We start from the raw sequence: 21,581 nt of genomic DNA, 5'->3' as shown, positions 1-21,581 counted from the left end.
CATACAGTATATTAATATTCATCTTTATTGAACTAAATAGCACTATATTCCACTCCATGGAAAACTAAAATTGATATTTTAAACTGGGGATCATTGAGGTATTAAACTTGCAGCATTTATTTACTGTAGAGAAACATCTTGTGTTTAAACCTCAAGGACACTGCTACTTCTACTTGTCAGTTGAATATGGAACTGCATCAGTGATAGAGTGGCAGGCAGTCCTACAGTAGAAAACAGGTTAAGAAAGCAAGTATCCAGCAATGAGACTTTCCTAAATGCCAACTAAGCGTGAAGTGGCATAATGTATTTTTTATTTTATTCTGAACTGGGTAACTGTGAGTAGTGTTAATAGAAAACATGTATCCATGACTTTTAAATTATCTTTTTTAGATTACTGCATTGAGCGTCATTGGAGGAGTTGACATTAAGGATAGCGTTTGGCGGCCTATGGGGCACTGTATTACCAACTCCCTTGGCAAACAACTCAACTGGCGTGGCATCAATGGCAAAACAGCTTTCCACAGACTGCAGCTGAAAAATGTCATTACTGGTAAGTGTTACATTGCACTTACATCTGTTACATCTTCAGTCAAATAAGTCCATTCTCTATATCTTGTATGCTTGATGCATTAATGCTCAAATGACATAATTATTAAAAAAGGTTGATTTTAAAAAAAGTAAACAGTGAAGCACTTGTACTCTGCCCTTGCAAGGGTATGACAGCCAGCAGTTTATCACTAAAAGCTTCATCGTGGAAACAATCCCAAACATAGCTGTCCATCCCCACACATATGGAGCTCTCATACAATGAGAAACTGATGCAACAGGCAATGGATATATCCATATTACATGTTGCATCCCTTACAAAAATGAAGTATACTTCAAGTATAAATATATACTTTAAGTTTATTTTATGAAGTATTCTCAAGTAATGTTCAAGTACAGTTGTGGTCAGACTTAACGGCACCCCTGGTAAATATGATAAAAAATGGCTTTAAAAAATAAATCTTTTGATCTTTCATAAAAATAAAAAAATCACAAAAATCTAACCTTTCATATAAGTCAAATAATTGAAAGTGGGGGTAAATCTAGCCTGGCAAACCAGACCCACATCAAGATGTTAGGTCTGGGAACTCACCATTGGCATGCCTCAATCTGAGGGGTGGGATAAACGGTTGTCTTTCAAATTCCCTCTGCACACAGTAGGATAGCGCTACAACCAACCAGAGCAACAAACGGTTGTGGCTGAGTGAGTACCATGCGTTTTCCCACCAGCGGAGCTAGTTGATATATTAAAGTTTTGCCGTATCCAGTCGGCAAATCTCTGAACACATCTTCCTTTTTTAAGAATGACTTCAGTGGCGTTCTTTGTTCTTTTCTCAAAGAAAAGCTTAACTCCAAGTCCTCCAGTCGCGGCCAAAGCCCATTCGAAAGACGCTGTTCGCCAGCAGCAGCGCTCATCTTCTTTGTTTTCAAGTAGCAGGGAATTCACGCGGAACCGTCACAACTCTGCAGTCATTATGTTAAGCCCGCCCACCAACTCTATACACGATGTGATTGGCCTGACTACAATAAATGCTTTTCTATATTAACGGTCATAACTATTTTTTTGCCAAGAGAACAGCTCTGAGTTTTCTTCTATAATGCCTGATGATTTTGGAGAACAACTGACAAGAGATCAGAGACCGTTCCTCCATAAAGGAATCTCTCCAGATCCTTCAGATTCACAAGTTCATGTTGGTACTCTGGGTTCGGGCTGAACTCGGAGCTCGGAGCCCTCCCCCGGACAGCACCCCAAATACGCATTAAACTTACTCCCTCTAATTTTATGTAAGTGTGAACTCGTGAAATCCCTGTTTGCACCAAACACTTCTGGTGGGTTTGCTGCCAAAAAGCCATTTTTTTGTTTCATCTGATTATAGAATCTGGTCCCTTTTGAAGTTCCAGTCATGTCTGACAACTGAATATGCTGGAGTTTGTTTTTGGAGGAGCAAGGAGGATTTTTCTTGAAACCCTCCCAAACAACATGTGGTGATGTAGGGGTTGATTGATATATATGTTTATTCTTTCTGTCCCCAAGACTCAAGTAATCTCTGCAATTCTTCATCTGTGATCCTTGGAGAGTCTTTTGGCCACTCAAACTTTCCTCGTGCATTAAGACAATATAGACACACGTCCGCTTCCTGGCAGATTCGTAACATCTTTAGTTGATCTTTCAACATCTTTCAATTCTTTAGCTATTTTCTTGCCACTTTCTATTTTGTAATGCTCAACAATCTTTTGATGCACATCAGAACTACACTCACCTAAAGGATTATTAGGAACACCATACTAATACTGTGTTTGACCCCCTTTCGCCTTCAGAACTGCCTTAATTCTACGTGGCATTGATTCAACAAGGTGCTGAAAGCATTCTTTAGAAATGTTGGCCCATATTGATAGGATAGGATATTGATCTTGCAGTTGATGGAGATTTGTGGGATGCACATCCAGGGCACGAAGCTCCCGTTCCACCACATCCCAAAGATGCTCTATTGGGTTGAGATCTGGTGATTGTGGGGGCCATTTTAGTACAGTGAACTCATTGTCATGTTCAAGAAACCAATTTGAAATGATTCGAGCTTTGTGACATGGTGCATTATCCTGCTGGAAGTAGCCATCAGAGGATGGGTACCCGGTGGGGTCTTCTGCTGTTGTAGCCCATCCGCCTCAAGGTTGTGCGTGTTGTGGCTTCACAAATGCTTTGCTGCATACCTCGGTTGTAACGAGTGGTTATTTCAGTCAAAGTTGCTCTTCTATCAGCTTGAATCAGTTGGCCCATTCTCCTCTGACCTCTAGCATCAACAAGGCATTTTCGCCCACAGGACTGCCGCGATACTGGATGTTTTTCCTTTTCACACCATTCTTTGTAAACCCTAGAAATGGTTGTGCGTGAAAATCCCAGTAACTGAGCAGATTGTGAAATACTCAGACCGGCCCGTCTGGCACCAACAACCATGCCACGCTCAAAATTGCTTAAATCACCTTTCTTTCCCATTCTGACATTCAGTTTGGAGTTCAGGAGATTGTCTTTACCAGGACCACACCCCTAAATGCATTGAAGCAACTGCCATGTGATTGGTTGATTAGATAATTGCATTAATGAGAAATTGAACAGGTGTTCCTAATAATCCTTTAGGTGAGTGTATATTCTTTGGTTTTACTCATTGTGATGGATGATTAAGGGAATTTGGCCTTTGAGTTTCCTAATATTTAAACTCCTGTGAAACAAAAAGTCATATAATTTCATGTTCCTAGTCACCATGGTGTGCTAAAAAAGGTAAATATTAATGGGAATATACTTCAGAGATATTTTACTCATAAAAAAATCTAGGGGTGCCAATAATTGTGGCCAACGTGTTTTGGAGAAAAAACATTTATTTCATAATGTGATTTCCATTTTTTGACGCAGTCCGATCTTCCTAGCAGGCGTCAAACTTGTTCCTTTTGGGCATCTGGAAGCAGTGTCTTTGGCTGTAGCCAAAATGTTCTTTACATTGGCGCTGGCAAACTATGCACTTTGCTAATGCTTGTGTTCCCTAACTGGGTCCTAAGATTTTAAAAGTTGTGTAATCCATCCTTGCATTTACAATATTATATTTTTTTTAGGAACTGTCAGAAACAACAGACTGCCAGCTGAGGCCACCGATCAAGAGATCGAATAATTTATTAAAAAATGGCTTCATCTTTCAAGTGACCGAGACGGAGGGAGAAGAGAAAGAGAGAAACAGAGAAGGGTCCAAGACACCTGTAAGTCAGTTACATTGTGTTTTTACTATATGTGTTTAATACCATGGTGTGTCTGAATCACTGATCTATATATATAACTGGATTGCTCATAGAATTCTAAACTGCCAGCAGTAGGTGAAGCTACCGGAAGTGCTCTGGCGGCCATCTTACTATTCACTACCGACAGAGGGCATCGCGGCATGTGCAGCGTTTAACCGCGAAACAACACTCACTTAAGAATGTGGCTAAAGTGCCCACAGGTTGTAATTTATGACTATGTACATATTAAGCACACATTAGTCGTTATCCCCATGTAGAGTGGGCATAACGATCATAATCTTTAATATCAACAGTAAAAAACAACACCAAAGTGTATTAATACCCCTTTTTAAAGCAAAGTTATCCATCTGCAGATTGTTACAGGATGCAATGTTTTTCTGCCTTCATAGTTTAAATCTGTTGATGCTCATTGTTCATAATGTTGACAAATTATTCATCTGCATAATTTGCCAACATTATTAACCATTTTTGACTAGATTATATAGTAAATGTAAACTAATTTTGGGGGGGGGGTGCACATCAACAAATTTTAAAAATTTGTTAATAAAAACGACTAGCTTTGTGTTGATATTGTAACTAGACAGTACCTCTTAGAATAAATCCAGAACCAAATATAAAAATGTAGCATAGATTACACACAAGTTCATATGTAGTATGTGTGTGTGTGTGTGTGTGTGTGTATATACACACACACACACACACATACATTTAACTTTACTTAATGGAATTATCCATTTGCATTAATTTCTGGAATATGTACATACCAGCTTGTGAGCATTTAATTATTTCAACAATCCCCTGATCTTTTAAATCATAATCAGAAATAGGTTTATTGACATATGCACACTCAAGGAAATCATACATATTTATTTGTTCAATAACAAAAGCTTCCAAGTACATACAAAAATTGACTTAAACTGAACAATACAATAAAAATTTGCAGATATGTGGGAACAAATCTGCTAATGGATTTAACAACAATCCCACATTATTCAGCTTTCAAAAGAATGTTAGCAAGACAAGCCATCAGAGCTAGTGGCAACAGTTCTCCACTGGATAGCACAGTGACACTGGAGGCAACATCTTCTGATATGCTGGCATTTCAGGCAGTGACGTTCAGCCTGAAACAGAAGACACAGAGAAAAACATCACTGTATGTCTTCCCAGCTTGTCCATGTTCAAAGAGGCTGTGGTGGGGTACATAGCAGGCTTTGCAATTAAAACAACTATGAAAATGATTCTGTGCACTACCTGTTTATCAGCACTCAGTGTCGAGAGCTCTTCCAAAGATGAACAAAGATTTCTATTTATTTCTCATGTCTGTGGGGAAAGTAACCTATACGCTGAGTTTCGGTTCATTTATGAGACGAGCTCCAGTTCACGAGCAATGCAAGAGATCGCACTGGCGCCTCCATGTCTTGATTATATCTGCTGTATTTGCTTCTTATTTATTAATTCTAGGCAATTGGTTGATGAAACAGTGATTAAAATTAAGATATAATTTATACAAAATGAAATTCAATTTAAAGAAAGGCTTTCTACAAAACAAAACTTAATAAAGTGGTCAAAATCATGTCTGATCATCTTATGATCCTATCTTACTCATGCTGTTCACTTTTCATATAATCAGCATAGATTAAATTAAAAAATAACAACATATTATGTAAACATAAATATGGAATATAATTTTAGTAATTAAGACATGTTGGAAAAGGTGTTTATCTTTCATTTCCAATGTGAATATCATAATGTATTCTCCTGAAAATTATGGATTGTCAAATGTATACTGAATGTAACTCTTAGGAATTTAACATTCAATGCGAATGTATCTGAGAATATTCTTAAATAAGGAAATCTATTCGGTGATTGGTCCATGCCAAATTACTGCCTGATGAAAATTTGACTATTTCAAAGTGTGCTCGTTTTTTTCCGGATGTAGGTAACAATATTTAACAAAGCCTGTCTAGCAAAAACGACCTTTGGTGTGTGCGCTGGTGTGTGTTCGAAAGTATGTGGGGTGGGGGGGGTGGGATGTTTACCCAATCCATACCGTCCCTGCCCTACTGTAACATTAAAAAGCTTAATAAATAATGTAGTTCATTTACTGGTTAATAAAACTAATGTTAACAAATAAGTACCTTGTAGTCAAACCGTTTAATGCACTGATAGTTCCAGTCCATTTATTCACCATTCAATATGTGCTGCTTTCATTAAAGCACAGAGACAGCTGTTTTTAAAGTTTTTAAAACTTGCAGCTTCACTATTAGTAAAAAGACGGTGCACAGACGCAGGTAATTCCTGAACGCATCTCTCACTACACTGCCTAGCTTTTTTTGTTTTGTGTTATTTATTTATTTTTTAAATAATATTTTGTTTAGGGTTTTTTATTTAATTTGGCTTCTAAATAGTTGTGTGTGTGTGTGTGTGTATGTATGTGTGTGTGTGTGTGTGTGTGTGTGTGTGTGTGTGTGTGTGTGTGTGTGTGTGTGTGTGTTTTGTACTTAAACACTATTGTATAATCAGCGTTCTGTTACTGAGTCAACGTTTTTTTTCATTTGTGTATCCAATAAAGGCTTGCAAGATTGCCATGACGCAGATGGGCCCAGTCAAGAAAGTCAAATTCTATAATTTTGGATGGTTCCATTTGCCAAGGTTTTGTAGTGTGTTCACTTCTGCGTTGTCTGTTTGTTTTTTGTTTTTTTGGATGACCAAAGCTACTGGAAATATGTTTTGTTTTTATTTAGTTTCTACAATGCTTTCTATGCACATTTTGTGTTTGTTAATTATTGTTTTTTTTTTATTTTATTGGTTTCCAGTTTTGAAAATGTAAACTTGCAGTGGGTTGTTCTTTGGCAATATTAAGAAATTATGCAAATGTTGAAATGAACTGAAATTGAAATGAACTGTGGCACAGATTTGGGCCAGTTCTACCTTATTTGTTTTGTTCTCGGCTGACATGTGGCATTGCTATGGCTTAATTGTGGCCCAAATCTGGCAAACAGGAGCGGACCACCCAAGTGCCATCATTCTCATCTGGCCCACATACCGCGTGGAACGATGGCACTTGGGCGGTCCGCTCCTGTTTGCCAGATATGGGCCACAATTAAGCCATAGCAATGCCACATGTCAGCCATAAACAAAACAAATGAAGCAGAGCTGGCCCACATCTGGCCCAGACAGAAAAATTACTGTGGCCCAGATCCGGCCCACACTTGACACTTTCATCTGGCAAACCCTGTGAAGTGTCAAGTGTGGGCCAGTTCTGCTTCATTTGTTTTGTTTATGACTGACATGTGGTATTGCTATGGCTTAATTGTGGCCCAAATCTGGCAAACAGGAGCGGACCGCCCAAGTACCATCATTCCACGGGGTATGTGGGCCAGATGAAAGTGTCAAGTGTGGGCTGGATCTGGGCCACAACAATTTTGGTGTCTGTGCCAGATGTGGGCCAGTTCTGCTTCATTTGTTTTGTTTATGGCTGAAATGCAGCATTGCTATGGCTCGATTGTGGCCCGTATCTGGCAAACAGGAGTGGGCTGCTCAAGTGCCATCAGTCCATGCGGTATGTGGGCCAGAGCAAGGTTTTAGGTCTGGGCCGGATCTGGGCCAGAATTAAAATAACCTGTTGCCCAGATGTGGGCCAGTTCTGCTTCATTTGTTTTGTTCATGGCTGATATGCGGCATTGCTACGGCTTGATTGTGGCCCAAATCTGGTAAACAGTAGCGGACCGCCCAAGTGCCATCATTCCACGCGGTATGTGGGCCAGATGAAAATGTCAATTGTGGGCCGGATCTGGGCCACAACAATTTTGCTATCTGGCGGCCTTCTTATTTTTAGAGTCATAGATGGATCTAAGGTACTGTTGTGTCTCTTTACCAAAAGCAACAAAAAAAAAAAATGTTTAGAATTACTTTATGAATATGATATTTCCCCAAAATGATCAATAAGTTCATTAGGTATACTTCTTCCTGATTTTTACCTTTGTTAGCATGGAGACCAAACAGCACATCCCTCCATAACAGAGAGAAATTCGCGAAAAGCTTACCAGCAATGTATCGGGACAAATCTTTCCAAAAAGTGTAGGGACATTGCCAGAACAGGTGTGCCATTGTTTCTGGGCATACACCACATAAAGAGCAGTTAACACATATGCCAAGTTTAAACCTAAGGAGATATTGCTTAGCAGGATAATATCTATGTAAAATTATAAAGGAGATTTCTCTTACTTTATTCGTAAGCAGGTATTTGTAAGGTAAATTCCATATATATCCCCAATTCAAGTTGTCAAAAAAATTAGACCAATAGGGAACAACACTGGGGGAGCTGATGACATCACTCTGGAATAAAGAATGCTCTTCTGAAAGGTACGATCTCTGTATGCACTTCGGCTGACGTCATACAGGTGAGAGATTAAAATAGCAGCGAAATCAAAGTCCGTCTTCTTTCCGGTAATGCTATTAGAGGTACGATTTCATGAGCTCTCTTCATCGCATGTTAAATTGTTTATAGTCGTTCATTTCATGTTTAAATGATCAAATGTGAAAAAGTATTCCATGTGATGTTGTATTTAACCGTTAGTTTGTGTTATCAATTTGTTAAACAAAGTTTATTTGAGTGAATAGTGTACTGCGTGAGATGACTGCATGGTGTGTGTGAGACGTGTTTGTGGCTATAGCGGCTAACATTTAGGTTAATTAATAGATGTGTACAGATTAATATAAATTGATAAATAATAGATATATTTTTATGTGTGTGTATATGTATATTTTGTAAGAAAGCTAAAGATATAATCTAGTTTATTAATATAATGTTCATTGCATTCATTGTGTGTTTTGTAATTGACTTCAAAATGTAATCAAAATGTATTGTGTGTTTAACAGGCAAGAGCGAAAATGTCTATGTGGTTTACCATACAGGTATGTTAATTGGCATCTAAGAAACACTGTAATGCTGTTTTTTTTTTATATTATCATAGTACGCGCGCGCGCGCGTGTGTGTTGCGCTCTCTTTCCAGTAATGCTAGCAGAGAGGCAAGAGAGAAAATGTTGCAGATAACAGTGCCTGTCTGTTTGTGTTTTACCATACAGGTAGGCCTACTATAATTAAATCGCCTTCGGCATGACCAGCTTTGTGTGGAAAATTGTTTATTAACAATATCATAGAAAAAATAACATAACGCAGAGGAACAACTGCTACACATGCACATAAAGAATGAATTTAAGTTAGCCTCAATTATATTAGACCAGGGATTGAAAATGTTTTTTGGAACAAAAACCGAAAACGAACACAATTTTTAGTAGAATATAACCAACCGGAACAAAGTTATTTTCAATTGGTTTGGAGTGAAAACTTTATATAAAATGTTGGAAACCGGTTATAACCAGATAATATTGTTTTGATAACGGGCCAACGGGTTTATCTCAATATATATATATATATATTTTTAAACTAAACCACATCATATTACCCCAAAAAATTCAACATTGGTGTCATCTGCACTAGTGTTTTCTAAAGTACCGACTTCGGTACCAAGTCGGTACTGAAATTTTAAAAATGTGACGCTTTGAGCGCTGTTGAGCGGAATCGTAAACACTTCTGATTGGCCATTGTACTCTCGCGATCATCGGATATGTCTGTGATTGGCTACAATGATCAACGCTTCAAAACATGTTGTAAATATACATCAATGGCGCTCTTCACACAGCGCTTGCACAGATACACACGGGAGCTCCCACTCCCGTTTTAAAAAAAAACTATCAAACACTTCCGTGTACTCTCAAACGCTCCCGTGCGTTGATCCTTGTAGCCAATCACAGACATATCCGATGAGCGCGAGAACACAATGGCCAATCAGAGCTGTTTACGATTCCGCTCAACAGCGCTCAAAGCGTCACATTTTTAAAATTTTGGTACCGAAGTCGGTACTTTTGACAACACTAATCTGCACAGCTATGGAAACTGCCGCATCACACATTTCTTTGCTGTTGTTTTTACTGCTGTTGTGGATGTCGCATTCTCTAAATGAAGAACTTTTTAACAACTTTGTATAATTAATTAATATACTGCACAGCTAATCCGGGTACAAGGAAAACATTATTAGAGGTAAAAAGTAAATTTCTCAGTTGTTTCCAAGTCCTCTCTGAATTTTTGTTCGATATGATGCATTAATACCCACCCCTTAGCACAGATTACTGTCATTTTAAAAACAACATTATTAACCATTCTTTTATTTTGTAACCTTTTGGAAAGAAGGCTGCAGAACTTCTGAACCAGAACCTTAAAATACAGTTTTTGCGCCGAATGAATCAAAATGAAGATCATTTCATTTTTAGACCCTGACTGAGACTGCCAAAGATAATCTGAATATGTAATGAAACAGTGCTTTATAAACAACTTAATTTGACATTAAAACGGTTTTCCTGATCTCCAAAAGGAGTTGTACTATTCAATTAAGACTAAATGCATTCTATAATTGAAGGAAATAATGGCTATATGAAGATGTAAATAATTTTTTTTTTAAGTCTATTAATTTTTTATTTCAACTCTGAAATAAAATGTGATTATGATAAAGAACCTGCCAAAGTTTACAATGTCTATCGTGGCATCATATCTTTTAAAGATTTCTTTAAACTTTTGCTCTTTCTCAATGTGCGTCATCATACTCCTCAACATTGTTGTTTTGTTGGACATTATTTTAATATAGTAAATACATAAAGGAAAAAAATGTTTACAAACATTGTTATTTTAACATGTAACTAGTCCTGCAAAACCTCACTGGTGTGTTGATGATAATAATGCTGTTACTGATCTTGCGGATGATGTGATATGCAGCGTAATCTACAGTGCACATTCCAGCCATATTTTATTAGGATGGTTGTATACAGTGTTTTCCCTGAGTCCTCTCAAATAACTATAAATTCATGACCCTACTTGCTTCCCGTTCTGCCTGGTTTTATTGTAGCTCCGCTCCAACTTAGGAAATGGCCAATCAAATGCAAGAGTGGGCCAGGTACAAGGAAAACATCACTTACAACCATTATGCAATTAAATGGTTGTAAACAGAATATAAAATAAAATGCACACTTTCACATGTAGTGTGTGTGTGTGCAAGTTTAAGTGGTTTATGAGGACTTTTTTTTTTAGGTTACAAGCAAGGGTATTATGCTATAAATGTGGTTTATAAGGACATTTCTATTTGAGTCCCCATTATTCAAATCACTTAAAAACATACTTAAACAATGTTTTATTGAAAATGTAAAAATACAGAAAGTTTTTTGTGAGGGTTAGGTTTAAGTTTCGGGTTGGGGATAGAATCTATAGTTCATACAGTATAAAAACCATTATGCCTATGGAGAGTCCTCATAATGATAGCTGCACCAAATGCTCTTGATAAACTTGGATGTCTCTATCACCTGTGAAATACACTTCACTAACTAATTACACATTGATCTATTTTTAATAATAAGTACAGCATATCTTATCACTGTTATGCTGACGATTCCCAATTTTATTTCCCAGTGAGTGTAGATGAGAACTGTTCATCTGAAAACGCCCTAAATTGCTTCAAAGATATTAAACATTGGCTGGCAAACAATTTCTTACAATTAAATGAAAGCAAAACCAAAGTTCTGATTTTAGGTTCCTCTATGTCCTACTTACCTGGCCTGGTTGCCCAGTTAGGTCCTTTGTCGTCAAATGTACAAGATCGTGTGAGGAGTCTTGGAGTGATTTTAGACTCATTGTTACTTTTCAACAAGCAGATCACTGCTGTTGTCATTGGATCAATCGCTAAAATAAAACACTTTCTTTCCTATAAAGACTTGGAAATTGTGATCCACTCTCTTATCACATCAAGGTTAGACTGTTGTAACTCATTGTACATTGGTCTGCCCCAAACTGCGTTATCCCACCTTGAGCTTGTTCAAAATGCAGCAGCTAGGCTTTTAACAGGGTCAAGAAATAGGGATCACATTTCTCTGGTTTTAGCATCTCTACACTTGCTTCCAGTGAAATTCAGGGTCGATTTTAAAATTTAGATTTTTGTCTACAAGGGAGTCGGGACTATATGGTCTCGTGCCCCAATATATCAGTGACACCCTTACTCCACCACCAGAGCGCTCAGGTCCTCTGATCAACTTCTATTGAAGGTTCCTCGTTGCCGCTATAGATCTAAGGGTGACCATGCCTTTTTTGTGATGGGCCCTAATCTCTGGAATCGTTTCCCTTTCCATGTGAGGTCAGCTTCATCACTAGCCTTTTTTAAATCTTCTTTAAAAGCTTATTTTTATTCTGTGGCTTTTGAATAGGTTGAAGTGGATTAATGCATGATGTTGTATTTAAATGATTTTACTTATTTTATTATGTTTTATATTTAATTTTTAATCAGTTTTTATATATTTTGATGTTTGCTTTGTAAAGCACTTTCGGTCAATTTTTGTTGTTTTTAAATGTGCTCTATAAATAAAGGGACAAAATTTTCAAGATGGCTGTGCGCTAGTTTCTCTGGCACTTAAGGTTATTACATTTAACTTGGTCTCTACCAAACACAAAATAAAGATGTATCAAATAACAATTTACTCAAATAACAATCATATTTCCATCAACTTACAAACTGAATCCTAATTAATATAATACAGTAAATCCTAAATCACCTAAATAGACAAACAGATAAATGAAATGAATTATTTGAATGAACGTATCCCCCTTCATAATGGCACAGTCCAATTTCCTCTGGCAAAATTTGAGCTGAAACTTTACTACTTTATTTGACTGCTCACTCCATGCTCCAGAGTCACCTATAACTCTTCTACTTGAAAACAGCAGTAATTTGCCAGAAGTGTGAACTCTTACAGGTGAAACTCGAAAAATTAGAATATTGTGCAAAAGTTCATTAATTTCAGTAATTCAACTTAAAAGGTGAAACTAATATATTATATAGACTCATTACAAGCAAAGTAAGATATTTCAAGCCTTTATTTGATATAATTTTGATGATTATGGCTTACAGCTTATGAAAACCCCAAATTCAGAATCTCAGAAAATTAGAATATTGTGAAAAGGTTCAGTATCGTAGGCTCAAAGTGTCACACTCTAATCAGCTAAACACCTGCAAAGGGTTCCTGAGCCTTTAAATGGTCTCTCAGTCTGGTTCAGTTGAATTCACAATCATGGGGAAGACTGCTGACCTGACAGTTGTGCAGAAAACCATCATTGACACCCTCCACAAGGAGGGAAAGCCTCAAAAGGTAATTGCAAAAGAAGTTGTATGTTCTCAAAGTGCTGTATCAAAGCACATTAATAGAAAGTTAAGTGGAAGGGAAAGGTGTGGAAGAAAAAGGTGCACAAGCAGCAGGGATGACCGTAGCCTGGAGAGGATTGTCAGGAAAAGGCCATTCAAATGTGTGGGGGAGCTTCACAAGGAGTGGACTGAGGCTGGAGTTACTGCATCAAGAGCCACCACACACAGACGGGTCCTGGACATGGGCTTCAAATGTCAAACGTCTTACCTGGGCTAAAGAAAAAAAAAGAGCAAATTTTGCATCTCATTTGGAAACCAAGGTCCCAGAGTCTGGAGGAAGAATGGAGAGGCACACAATCCAAGATGCTTGAAGTCCAGTGTGAAGTTTCCACAGTCTGTGTTGGTTTGGGGAGCCATGTCATCGGCTGGTGTTGGTCCACTGTGCTTTATTAAGTCCAGAGTCAACGCAGCCGTCTACCGGGACATTTTAGAGCACTTCATGCTTCCTTAAGCAGACAAGCTTTATGGAGATGCTGACTTCATTTTCCAGCAGGACTTGGCACCTGCCCACACTGCCAAAAGTACCAAAACCTGGTTCAATGACCATGGTATTACTGTGCTTGATTGGCCAGCAAACTCGCCTGACCTGAACCCCATAGAAAATCTATGGGGCATTGCCAAGAGAAAGATGAGAGACATGAGACCAAACAATGCAGAAGAGCTGAAGGCCGCTATTGAAGCATCTTGGTCTTCCATAACACCTCAGCAGTGCCACAGGCTGATAACATCCATGCCACGCCGCATTGAGGCAGTAATAAATGCAAAAAGGGCCCAAACCAAGTACTGAGTACATATGCATGATTATACTTTTCAGAGGGCCGGCATTTCTGTATTTAAAATCCTTTTTTTTTATTGATTTCATGTAATATTCTAATTTTCTGAGATTCTGAATTTGGGGTTTTCATAAGCTGTAAGCCATAATCATCAAAATTATATCAAATAAAGGCTTGAAATATCTTACTTTGTTTGTAATGAGTCTATATAATATATTAGTTTCACCTTTTAAGTTGAATTACTGAAATGAATGAACTTTTGCACGATATTCTAATTTTTCAAGTTTCACCTGTATGTATCCTTGACATTAACCCTATAACGCTGTGTGTATTAAATATGATACACAATGTTTGATGGCTCCTGTTTCACTCTGTTCAAGCTGTGAATCCAAACAACATATAAGTAATGTTATATGTAAGTTTCACATGTTTATGGCACCATCTAGTGGTTTTTTGTGAAAATAGTGGTTGTGTTCATTCTGATCTATTTAAAATGGCGGCAAACTTGTGCAAAAAGTGACTTATGTTAGGATAACATAAGAGTCAGGCACGTTTCCAGAGTCCCTGAAAACTGCAGTTGTCAAGCCCCTTCTAAAAAAAGAGCAATCTCTAACTCTATTTTAAACAACTAAAGACCAATCTCAAATTTCCCTTTCATAGGCAAGACAATTGAAAAGTTTTTTATTTTTTTAATCAGCTGAACACATTTTTAAAATCATGGCTGCTTGGACAATTTCCAGTCTGGTTTCTGACCACATCACAGAGACGGCACCTAAAAATACTTAATTGTATTTTGCCTGAATCAGAAGACTATCAATGTTGGTATTACTAGATCTCAGTGCTGCCTTTTGACACTGTTGACCACAACATTCTCCTAGACAGATGGGAAAACTGGGTTGGGATCTCTGGGATGGTGCTGGTTCAGGATATATTTAGAAGGGAGGGGCTACTATGTGAACATAGGGAATTATGACATTCATGACTTGTGGGGTCCCACAAGGCTCAATTCTTGAACCTATCCTGTATAACCTGTATATTCTACCACTTGGCCAAATTATCAAAAATAACCAAATTGCATACCATAGCTATGTAGATGACACCCAGATTTACCTAGTCCTATCACCAAATGACTACAGCCCTATAGACTCTCAGTGCATGTGCATTGATGAAATTAACAGTTGGATGTGCTGAAATTTCCTTCAGGTAAACAACAACAAGAGGTCAGAGGTCATTGTATTTGGCAACAAAGGCAAAATTCCAAAGGTGAACACATACCTTGACTCCAGGTGTCTTAAGACAAAAAAATCAAGTAAGGAATCTTGGTGTCATTTTGGAGTCAGACCTTAGTTTCAGCAGTCACCTCAAATAAATAAATTACCCTATTATCATCTAAAAATATAGAGAGAATTAGATGTTTTATATCCAGTCAAGACTTAGAGAAACTTGATAATGCATTAATCACCAGTAGGGTGGATTTCTGCAGGGGACTTCTCACTAATGTTCCCAAAAAGACCATTAGACAGCTGTAGCTCATTCAAAATGCTGCTTTCAGATTCTTGCCTGAACCAAAAAACCTGAGCCTATACTCCAGTCCTTATGTCTTTACACTGGCTTCCAGTTACATTTAGAATTGATTTTAAAGTAGTATTACTCATTTAAAAATCACTCAATGGCCTAGATCCTAAATACATTGTTTCACTGTTATGCCACCTGAGCTGGAACCAGCTTCCAGAAGATGTCCGGTGTGCTCCAACAAGTAGCCACATTCAAATCTAGTTTAAACACGTCTGTTTAGAAGTGCATTTATTCACTGAGCACTGTATTTCTGTATTCTTATTTATTCATTTTAATAATTTGTACTTTTTAAAAATATATCCTATTACTTTTTGCTCTTATTTCTTGTTCTTCATTGATTTTAAAATGTTTATAAAGTTTATATAATTTTTATGTAAAGCACTTTGAAAAGCCATTTTGTATGAAATGTGCTATATAAATAAACTTGCCTTGCCTAAATTACAGCTTATTTTAATAAAGTAAAAGTGACATTAATTATTATATTGTCACTGATATTTAGTAAAATGAGTATTTTCTGAATATAAGAAACATTTGGTTGGTTAAAATTTAGAATATTATTTTACTGAATTTGGTACTGTGAAAAGCCCATGGAGTCCTCTAATAATACCCAAAGATTTATCACTGCAGCATGTATGGGCTCAGAAGAAATTATAATTGCTGGGCATCAAGAGGATAATGACCTTTACAAATGTAAGCTTTAAGCAATGAAAAAGCAAATGGACACTTTAGCCGTATCTAAATACACGATGTAACTTTTTCTGTCATTGTGTAGGGCTGAAATCCAGTCGAGGTCACTACTACATGCATAAGCTCTGGTGGAACAAACCCAACTGTGATACCCAGTAAAAGTTACTGTAATTTGAGAGTGAAAAATACTTTTTTATACTGATTAACTAAGCATAACTAAAGCACAATGGCACATGAAGAGGACTACTACACTCTCATTTCTGGACTGGAGGAGCTTAATTTAGAAGGGAAAGCCGTGCCCAGTGATCTTGTGCTAATCGGTGACCATGCCTTTCCACTTGCCATGAATCCAAGAGGTCAGGTCCTGATGGCTGCATCTCGTTATGGTCAGGGACGTGTGGTGGTGTTGGGACATGAGGAATACCTAACACGCTTCCCTGGCCTGGTAGAAAATTCCCTAAAGTGGCTCATGCCATGTAAGAGTGAAGACCGCATTGTAGGGATTCAGGAGAAATTCCGTTCAGTAGCTGACAACTTCGTCTACTCCCAAATCAAGACAGAGATTGGAGACTTTCGGAATGGGTTAGCTATATATGTCTCTGATGCTTACAGTGTTGAGATCTGTGCAAAGGATTTGATTTCTTTTCTAAAAGCTGGGGGTGGTTTGCTAATTGCTGGCCAAGCCTGGAGTTGGGCTTATGCACATCCACAAGATAACACTTTGCTAAACTTTCCTGGAAACAAGGTGTGCAGTGTTTCTGGAATTTACTTCTCGGAACACCCCGGGGAACTGGGCACATTTCCTGTGCCTAGAAATATCCCTTCTTGTTGGCTAGCAGTATCGTAAGTTCTATATACCTTTTAGTCTTTTACCCATTATTTTTCTAAACATACAAATGTTTTAAAATGTTTCTCTAATGGTGGGTTATTGTAATTTTTCAGTATAGGGAAGGATTTTAAGTGTGACCTAGAATTTCTGCTACAAGGTGTGCCTGAGTTTGACATCCAAGGTGGGGCTTTGCCATCTGAAGTGATGGTGCATGGACCATTAGCATTTCCTATTGGAGTCACCCAAGCTGGAAAAGCATTCATTGCTGGTGCCTACTATGGCCAAGGGCGAGTAATTGTGGTAACCCATGAAGGCTACCTGGGCCGTGAAGCTCTGTCCACTTTCTTGGTCAATGCTATCCAGTGGCTTGATGAAGGTCGTAAGGGTGTTGTCGGAGTCCTACCCAGACTTAAAGCAGCCAAGAATGTACTGAGCAAATCCGGTCTAGATTGTCAGTTGACTGGCTTCAGAGAAGATCTTAGTGTCTATGTCTGCACATCCTACAGTGATGCTCAGTGTGAACAGATCCAAGATTTTGTTGCTGAAGGTGGTGGTCTTCTCATTGGGGGTCATGCCTGGTATTGGGCACAGACCCACTGTGGCTCCAATGTGATGACCGAATACCCTGGAAATCACATTCTTAATAAGATGGGGTTGTGTATCTTGGGCAACACCTTGCGTGGAGGACTATACAAAGCACCAGAGGTAGAGCTTATCTGTAGAGAGGGGTACCACTTTCGCAACATGCTGCAGCGTTTTGCTGAACATGTAACCCAGGGGCAGGAACTGACTGCTCAAGAACAGAGCCGCTTGAAGCAACTTGGTAGTGACTGTGCGAGTTACCTCCGCATGCAGGCTTATGACTGTGCTGCCTATACCTCAATGGTAGCACTTCTTTCTGAAATGGTGAAAAAGGTAGGTGTTCCGCAGGTGTGTAGTAACTGTCCTGTTGAAAGTGCCAAGGACTATCTGATGCTCCATGTTGGGAACGAAGTCTACAAAGTCTCACCTGACCCTGATGCCCTCCTGCCCTACATCATCAAGGACAGAACCAACCTACCCACTGTGTCCAATACAAGAGTTCGCATCAGTGCCGACACTGCAGGTGCGAAAGTTGACTCTTTTTTTAAAGTAGCAAGTGTTAGGGCTTTTTGCACTGAGCTAAACCCTTTGTTAGCGTAATATTTACCCTGGGATAAAGACACTTTCAGCCCTGGGTTAAGCAGCGTATCACAAAATACATTTTGAAAGAGGGGTAGCACCTTTTTTAACCCTGGGTTATGAAACCCTACTTCAGAGCATACCTCTGTACACCCTTGGCACCACAATATGGGGTTACACCCAAAAACAGTTGTCAAGCATTGTAACACAGTGCTAAATGTCAATTTGAAGCTTCAGCCAATAATTACTAGACATTTTCAATAACTAAAATTAAAACAAAATGTTTTCTGCAGCACTTTTCATGTGGAGATCAAAGTGCCACTTGACACTGGTGTTGAGCGGTACGTTGACTCCTGACGCAAGTCATGTAAAAGCCCCTTAACAGCTATCTGTTTAGCAAAAGACAACTTATCAGAAACTGAATAGCAATATGCAAATAAAACACTAAAGTATGGAAACAAAATGGAACAAGATAATCTAGGATAATGTTTACTCAGGGTTTGAAGACTAAAAGGCCCAGTTTAGCTTAACAACCATTAATTTGTTTTATGCAAGTTGTTAATTGTATCTTAAATGTTAAATTACTTGTTTCAGGTTGTGAAGAATGGATAAGCACAGGGTTATATCTTTCTCCTGGTATGAAGACATACATTGCACTACCTCCAGAGATCATTGGGAAAAATTGGAAGGTGATCAGAAACGTTTATACACTATAGTGCATTAATTTTAACACGTTTCCATCAGAAATCAAGCAATGTATCTCTTGTAAAGATATACTCATCCTACAACCTCATTGCACATGATAAGGTCTGAGAGCGCATGCCATTAAATTAAGTATCACTCCATGCAGGTGCAGATTGGTTGCCAGACAGATAACATTAGTGGTGCAAATGTTCTGAAACGGGCACCTGTGGTTTGTGAGCGCTTCCCCTTGAACACAGAAATGGTCCAGCTCTGGAATCTGTGGGGAGGGCTCATCTACCTATTAGCGCCTCCCAATTGCAAAGTGGAAGGGGTAGAAATTGTCGTGCAGACCGCAGTTCAGGCCCCATACTTCAAGTCTGGTAAGAAAGCTGAATGAATATTCAGTGAGCACCATTTGAATGACCTTGAAATTTTAATTTGAGTTACATTTATTATGTTTGTATAAATATGATTCATTTAAAAATTGTCGCATCAAAAGTCATGAAGGTGTGTGGTAAAATTTGGAATGTGAACATGCTCGTCCCTTAGGAGAGACCAGTGTTGCTAACTGGGTGGGTGGGATCCGTCAGGCACCAGCCCCCTGGGCGGAGCTTGAGTTTGAGAACATCATCATCACGTTGGAATCAGCAGTGATAAGGAATCTGGACCGTCCCGATGAGGTGGCTTCACTTTGGGATTCCATAATGAGAGGCGTAGCTGACCTGGCGGCAAAGCCTGCCAAGTTCCCCCGCAAGGAGCGATTTGTTGCAGATGTTCAGATCTCTTGTGGTATGCGGTACTATTGAATACTTACAGTGTCTTTGTTAGGGTAAAGAGCCACCAACATGATTATAACGCTAAGGCCAGAAACAGACTGTATAATTATACAGATGTGAGTGCTTGGCCAATTTATTGCAAGGTGTGTGGTTCTGTTCTGCATACTTCACATCTGTTCTTGCTGTATTGTGGTGGTTACAGATCTTGGTATTTAAGGGGGTTCACAGTTTTACTTAGAACTTAATAGAATTACCTTTAAATGACAGTGCTATTAAACTGGACGTGTAGTAGCTAGCAATGAACTAGTTCATAAGATCTAACTTTCTCAGCAAAACTTACTTCAAACTGCTGCTCCGCCTATGACAGTAGTTTTCAAATTGAAAAGTGGCCACCGAAAATTATGTGCAAATCATGTGTTTACCGTGGATCAAACTCCTAAAAAGTGCATAATTGAAAATGTTATATATTGCAAAGGGTTTAATTTCTATTCCAAAATACAAAAAAATAAAAAATAATAAATAGTTTGCATTGGTTTTAAAATGTCTTCTACAAGAGTAACATGTAAACATCAACGGATAAAAACTATTCCAGATTGTCAAAATCTGTCAATACAGCAAATCTCAAATATTCAGAACTACTAAATATCTGCAAACGGATGGACAATAATTAAAATGGTGGTTCAGTCCTTAGCTGAAAAGCTTTTCAATTGTCAGGTGTTTTGAGTAAAGTGGAAAAAACATTGTCTGGTTTTCCCACTGAAACATTTTTGCATAACGAAATTACTGCAGAAAGGATTGAGGTGTTTTTTGATTCCGTTAACAAAGATGAGGGAAAAATACACATCATTAGGATAATTAAATAATTCTACTTAAAATATATTGTTGATGAATATATGATGAGAAATACAAATTTTTGTTAGAAGTAGAAAATTCTTGTTTTAATAAAACCAATGATCCAGTCATGGTATTTTGAGGACCGCACCATCTGAACTGCGGGAGATGATAAAGCTGAACACTGATAAACTGAAGCGCTTGGAGAGCTAATCATTTTTTTTTTAAACGCATCCTATATGACATTAATCTACTATATTGTTACATCCCCCTTTGAATGTCTTGTGGTATTAGGGAACACAACATCAAAACTATAAAGTTAAAAATAAAAAAATAAAGCAATAAATAAAGGAGTGTTAGATCACCACTACTGGACATTTGTTGAAATGAAATAGGGGACTGAAGAAAGTTCAAGTTTTGTTCAAGTTTTGTATTGAAATAATAAAGGTAAATTGCCAATATTTACAAAAACAAGAATCAAAATTAACAATTTATAATGATCAATAGAGATAGATGGATAATGAGCGGTGCCAAATCAAAGAAATGAACAAAACCAAAACATCAGCTATTTCTCATCCTTACCTGATGTGTCTATACAATCTCAAACTCTACGGGTTGTACGATGTGTGTCATACCACCCTATGCACTCCTCGCTGGTCTGTTAAACCGCAGAGTGTCAGTTCTTGTGGACATAGAGACAATGTCACCGTACAAAGAAACAAACAAACAAAATGAATGTAAGGAAGCAAAACGTAGTGAGAGAACAATAGAAACGTTTAAACATTCATTAAAGAACACGAATGAGGTAAATCTCAAGTTAATATCAATAATAACAAAAACAATCAAAGAGCCAGCATGAGCGAAATAAATAGCTGAACTTCCTCCTTTCGCCATTTCCGGGTCTTTATACGGTGGTGACGTGATCTTCGGTTGGTGACGTAAAGTTGACTGATGACGTGATAATCAACCACTCGCGAGACCTGAGAGTTTTGACAGGAGAGAGTGAAAGTGGAGAAAAGATACAAACAAAACACCACTCTCGGGTCGTAACATACATCAACAACATCTAAACAGACAATGAAGCAAATGCACATCTGAACTTTTGCTGAATACGAGTTGTATGCATCAATCTTTGTAT

General features: G+C 38.1%; 2 protein-coding genes across 4 annotated transcripts in view; one reads left to right on the top strand and one right to left on the bottom strand.

Moving 5' to 3' along the window:
- Positions 1-21,581, bottom strand: part of pnkp (polynucleotide kinase 3'-phosphatase) — a 162,461-nt gene that overhangs the window by 74,404 nt on the left and 66,476 nt on the right. The window lies entirely within an intron of this gene.
- Positions 1-21,581, top strand: part of LOC127629800 (TRPM8 channel-associated factor homolog) — an 83,802-nt gene that overhangs the window by 60,046 nt on the left and 2,175 nt on the right. The window contains exons 1-6 of one of the 3 annotated variants that reach the window (XM_052107051.1): positions 8,708-8,745; positions 16,248-17,005; positions 17,105-18,096; positions 18,747-18,841; positions 19,003-19,216; positions 19,386-19,625. In XM_052107051.1, coding sequence (XP_051963011.1) covers positions 16,389-17,005; positions 17,105-18,096; positions 18,747-18,841; positions 19,003-19,216; positions 19,386-19,625 — 2,158 coding nt within the window. In that variant the 5' untranslated portion in view covers positions 8,708-8,745; positions 16,248-16,388. Of the gene's footprint in view, positions 1-8,707; positions 8,746-8,849; positions 8,917-16,247; positions 17,006-17,104; positions 18,097-18,746; positions 18,842-19,002; positions 19,217-19,385; positions 19,626-21,581 lie in introns of those variants that run through there. The other 2 variants (XM_052107052.1, XM_052107049.1) reach the window with 2 other exon arrangements.

The sequence above is a fragment of the Xyrauchen texanus genome, chromosome 36 (assembly GCF_025860055.1).
Source record: "Xyrauchen texanus isolate HMW12.3.18 chromosome 36, RBS_HiC_50CHRs, whole genome shotgun sequence".
NCBI classification, from domain to species: Eukaryota; Metazoa; Chordata; class Actinopteri; order Cypriniformes; family Catostomidae; genus Xyrauchen; species Xyrauchen texanus.
Note: the sequence above shows the minus strand (reverse complement) of the source record. Positions and strands in the feature narration are given on the sequence as shown.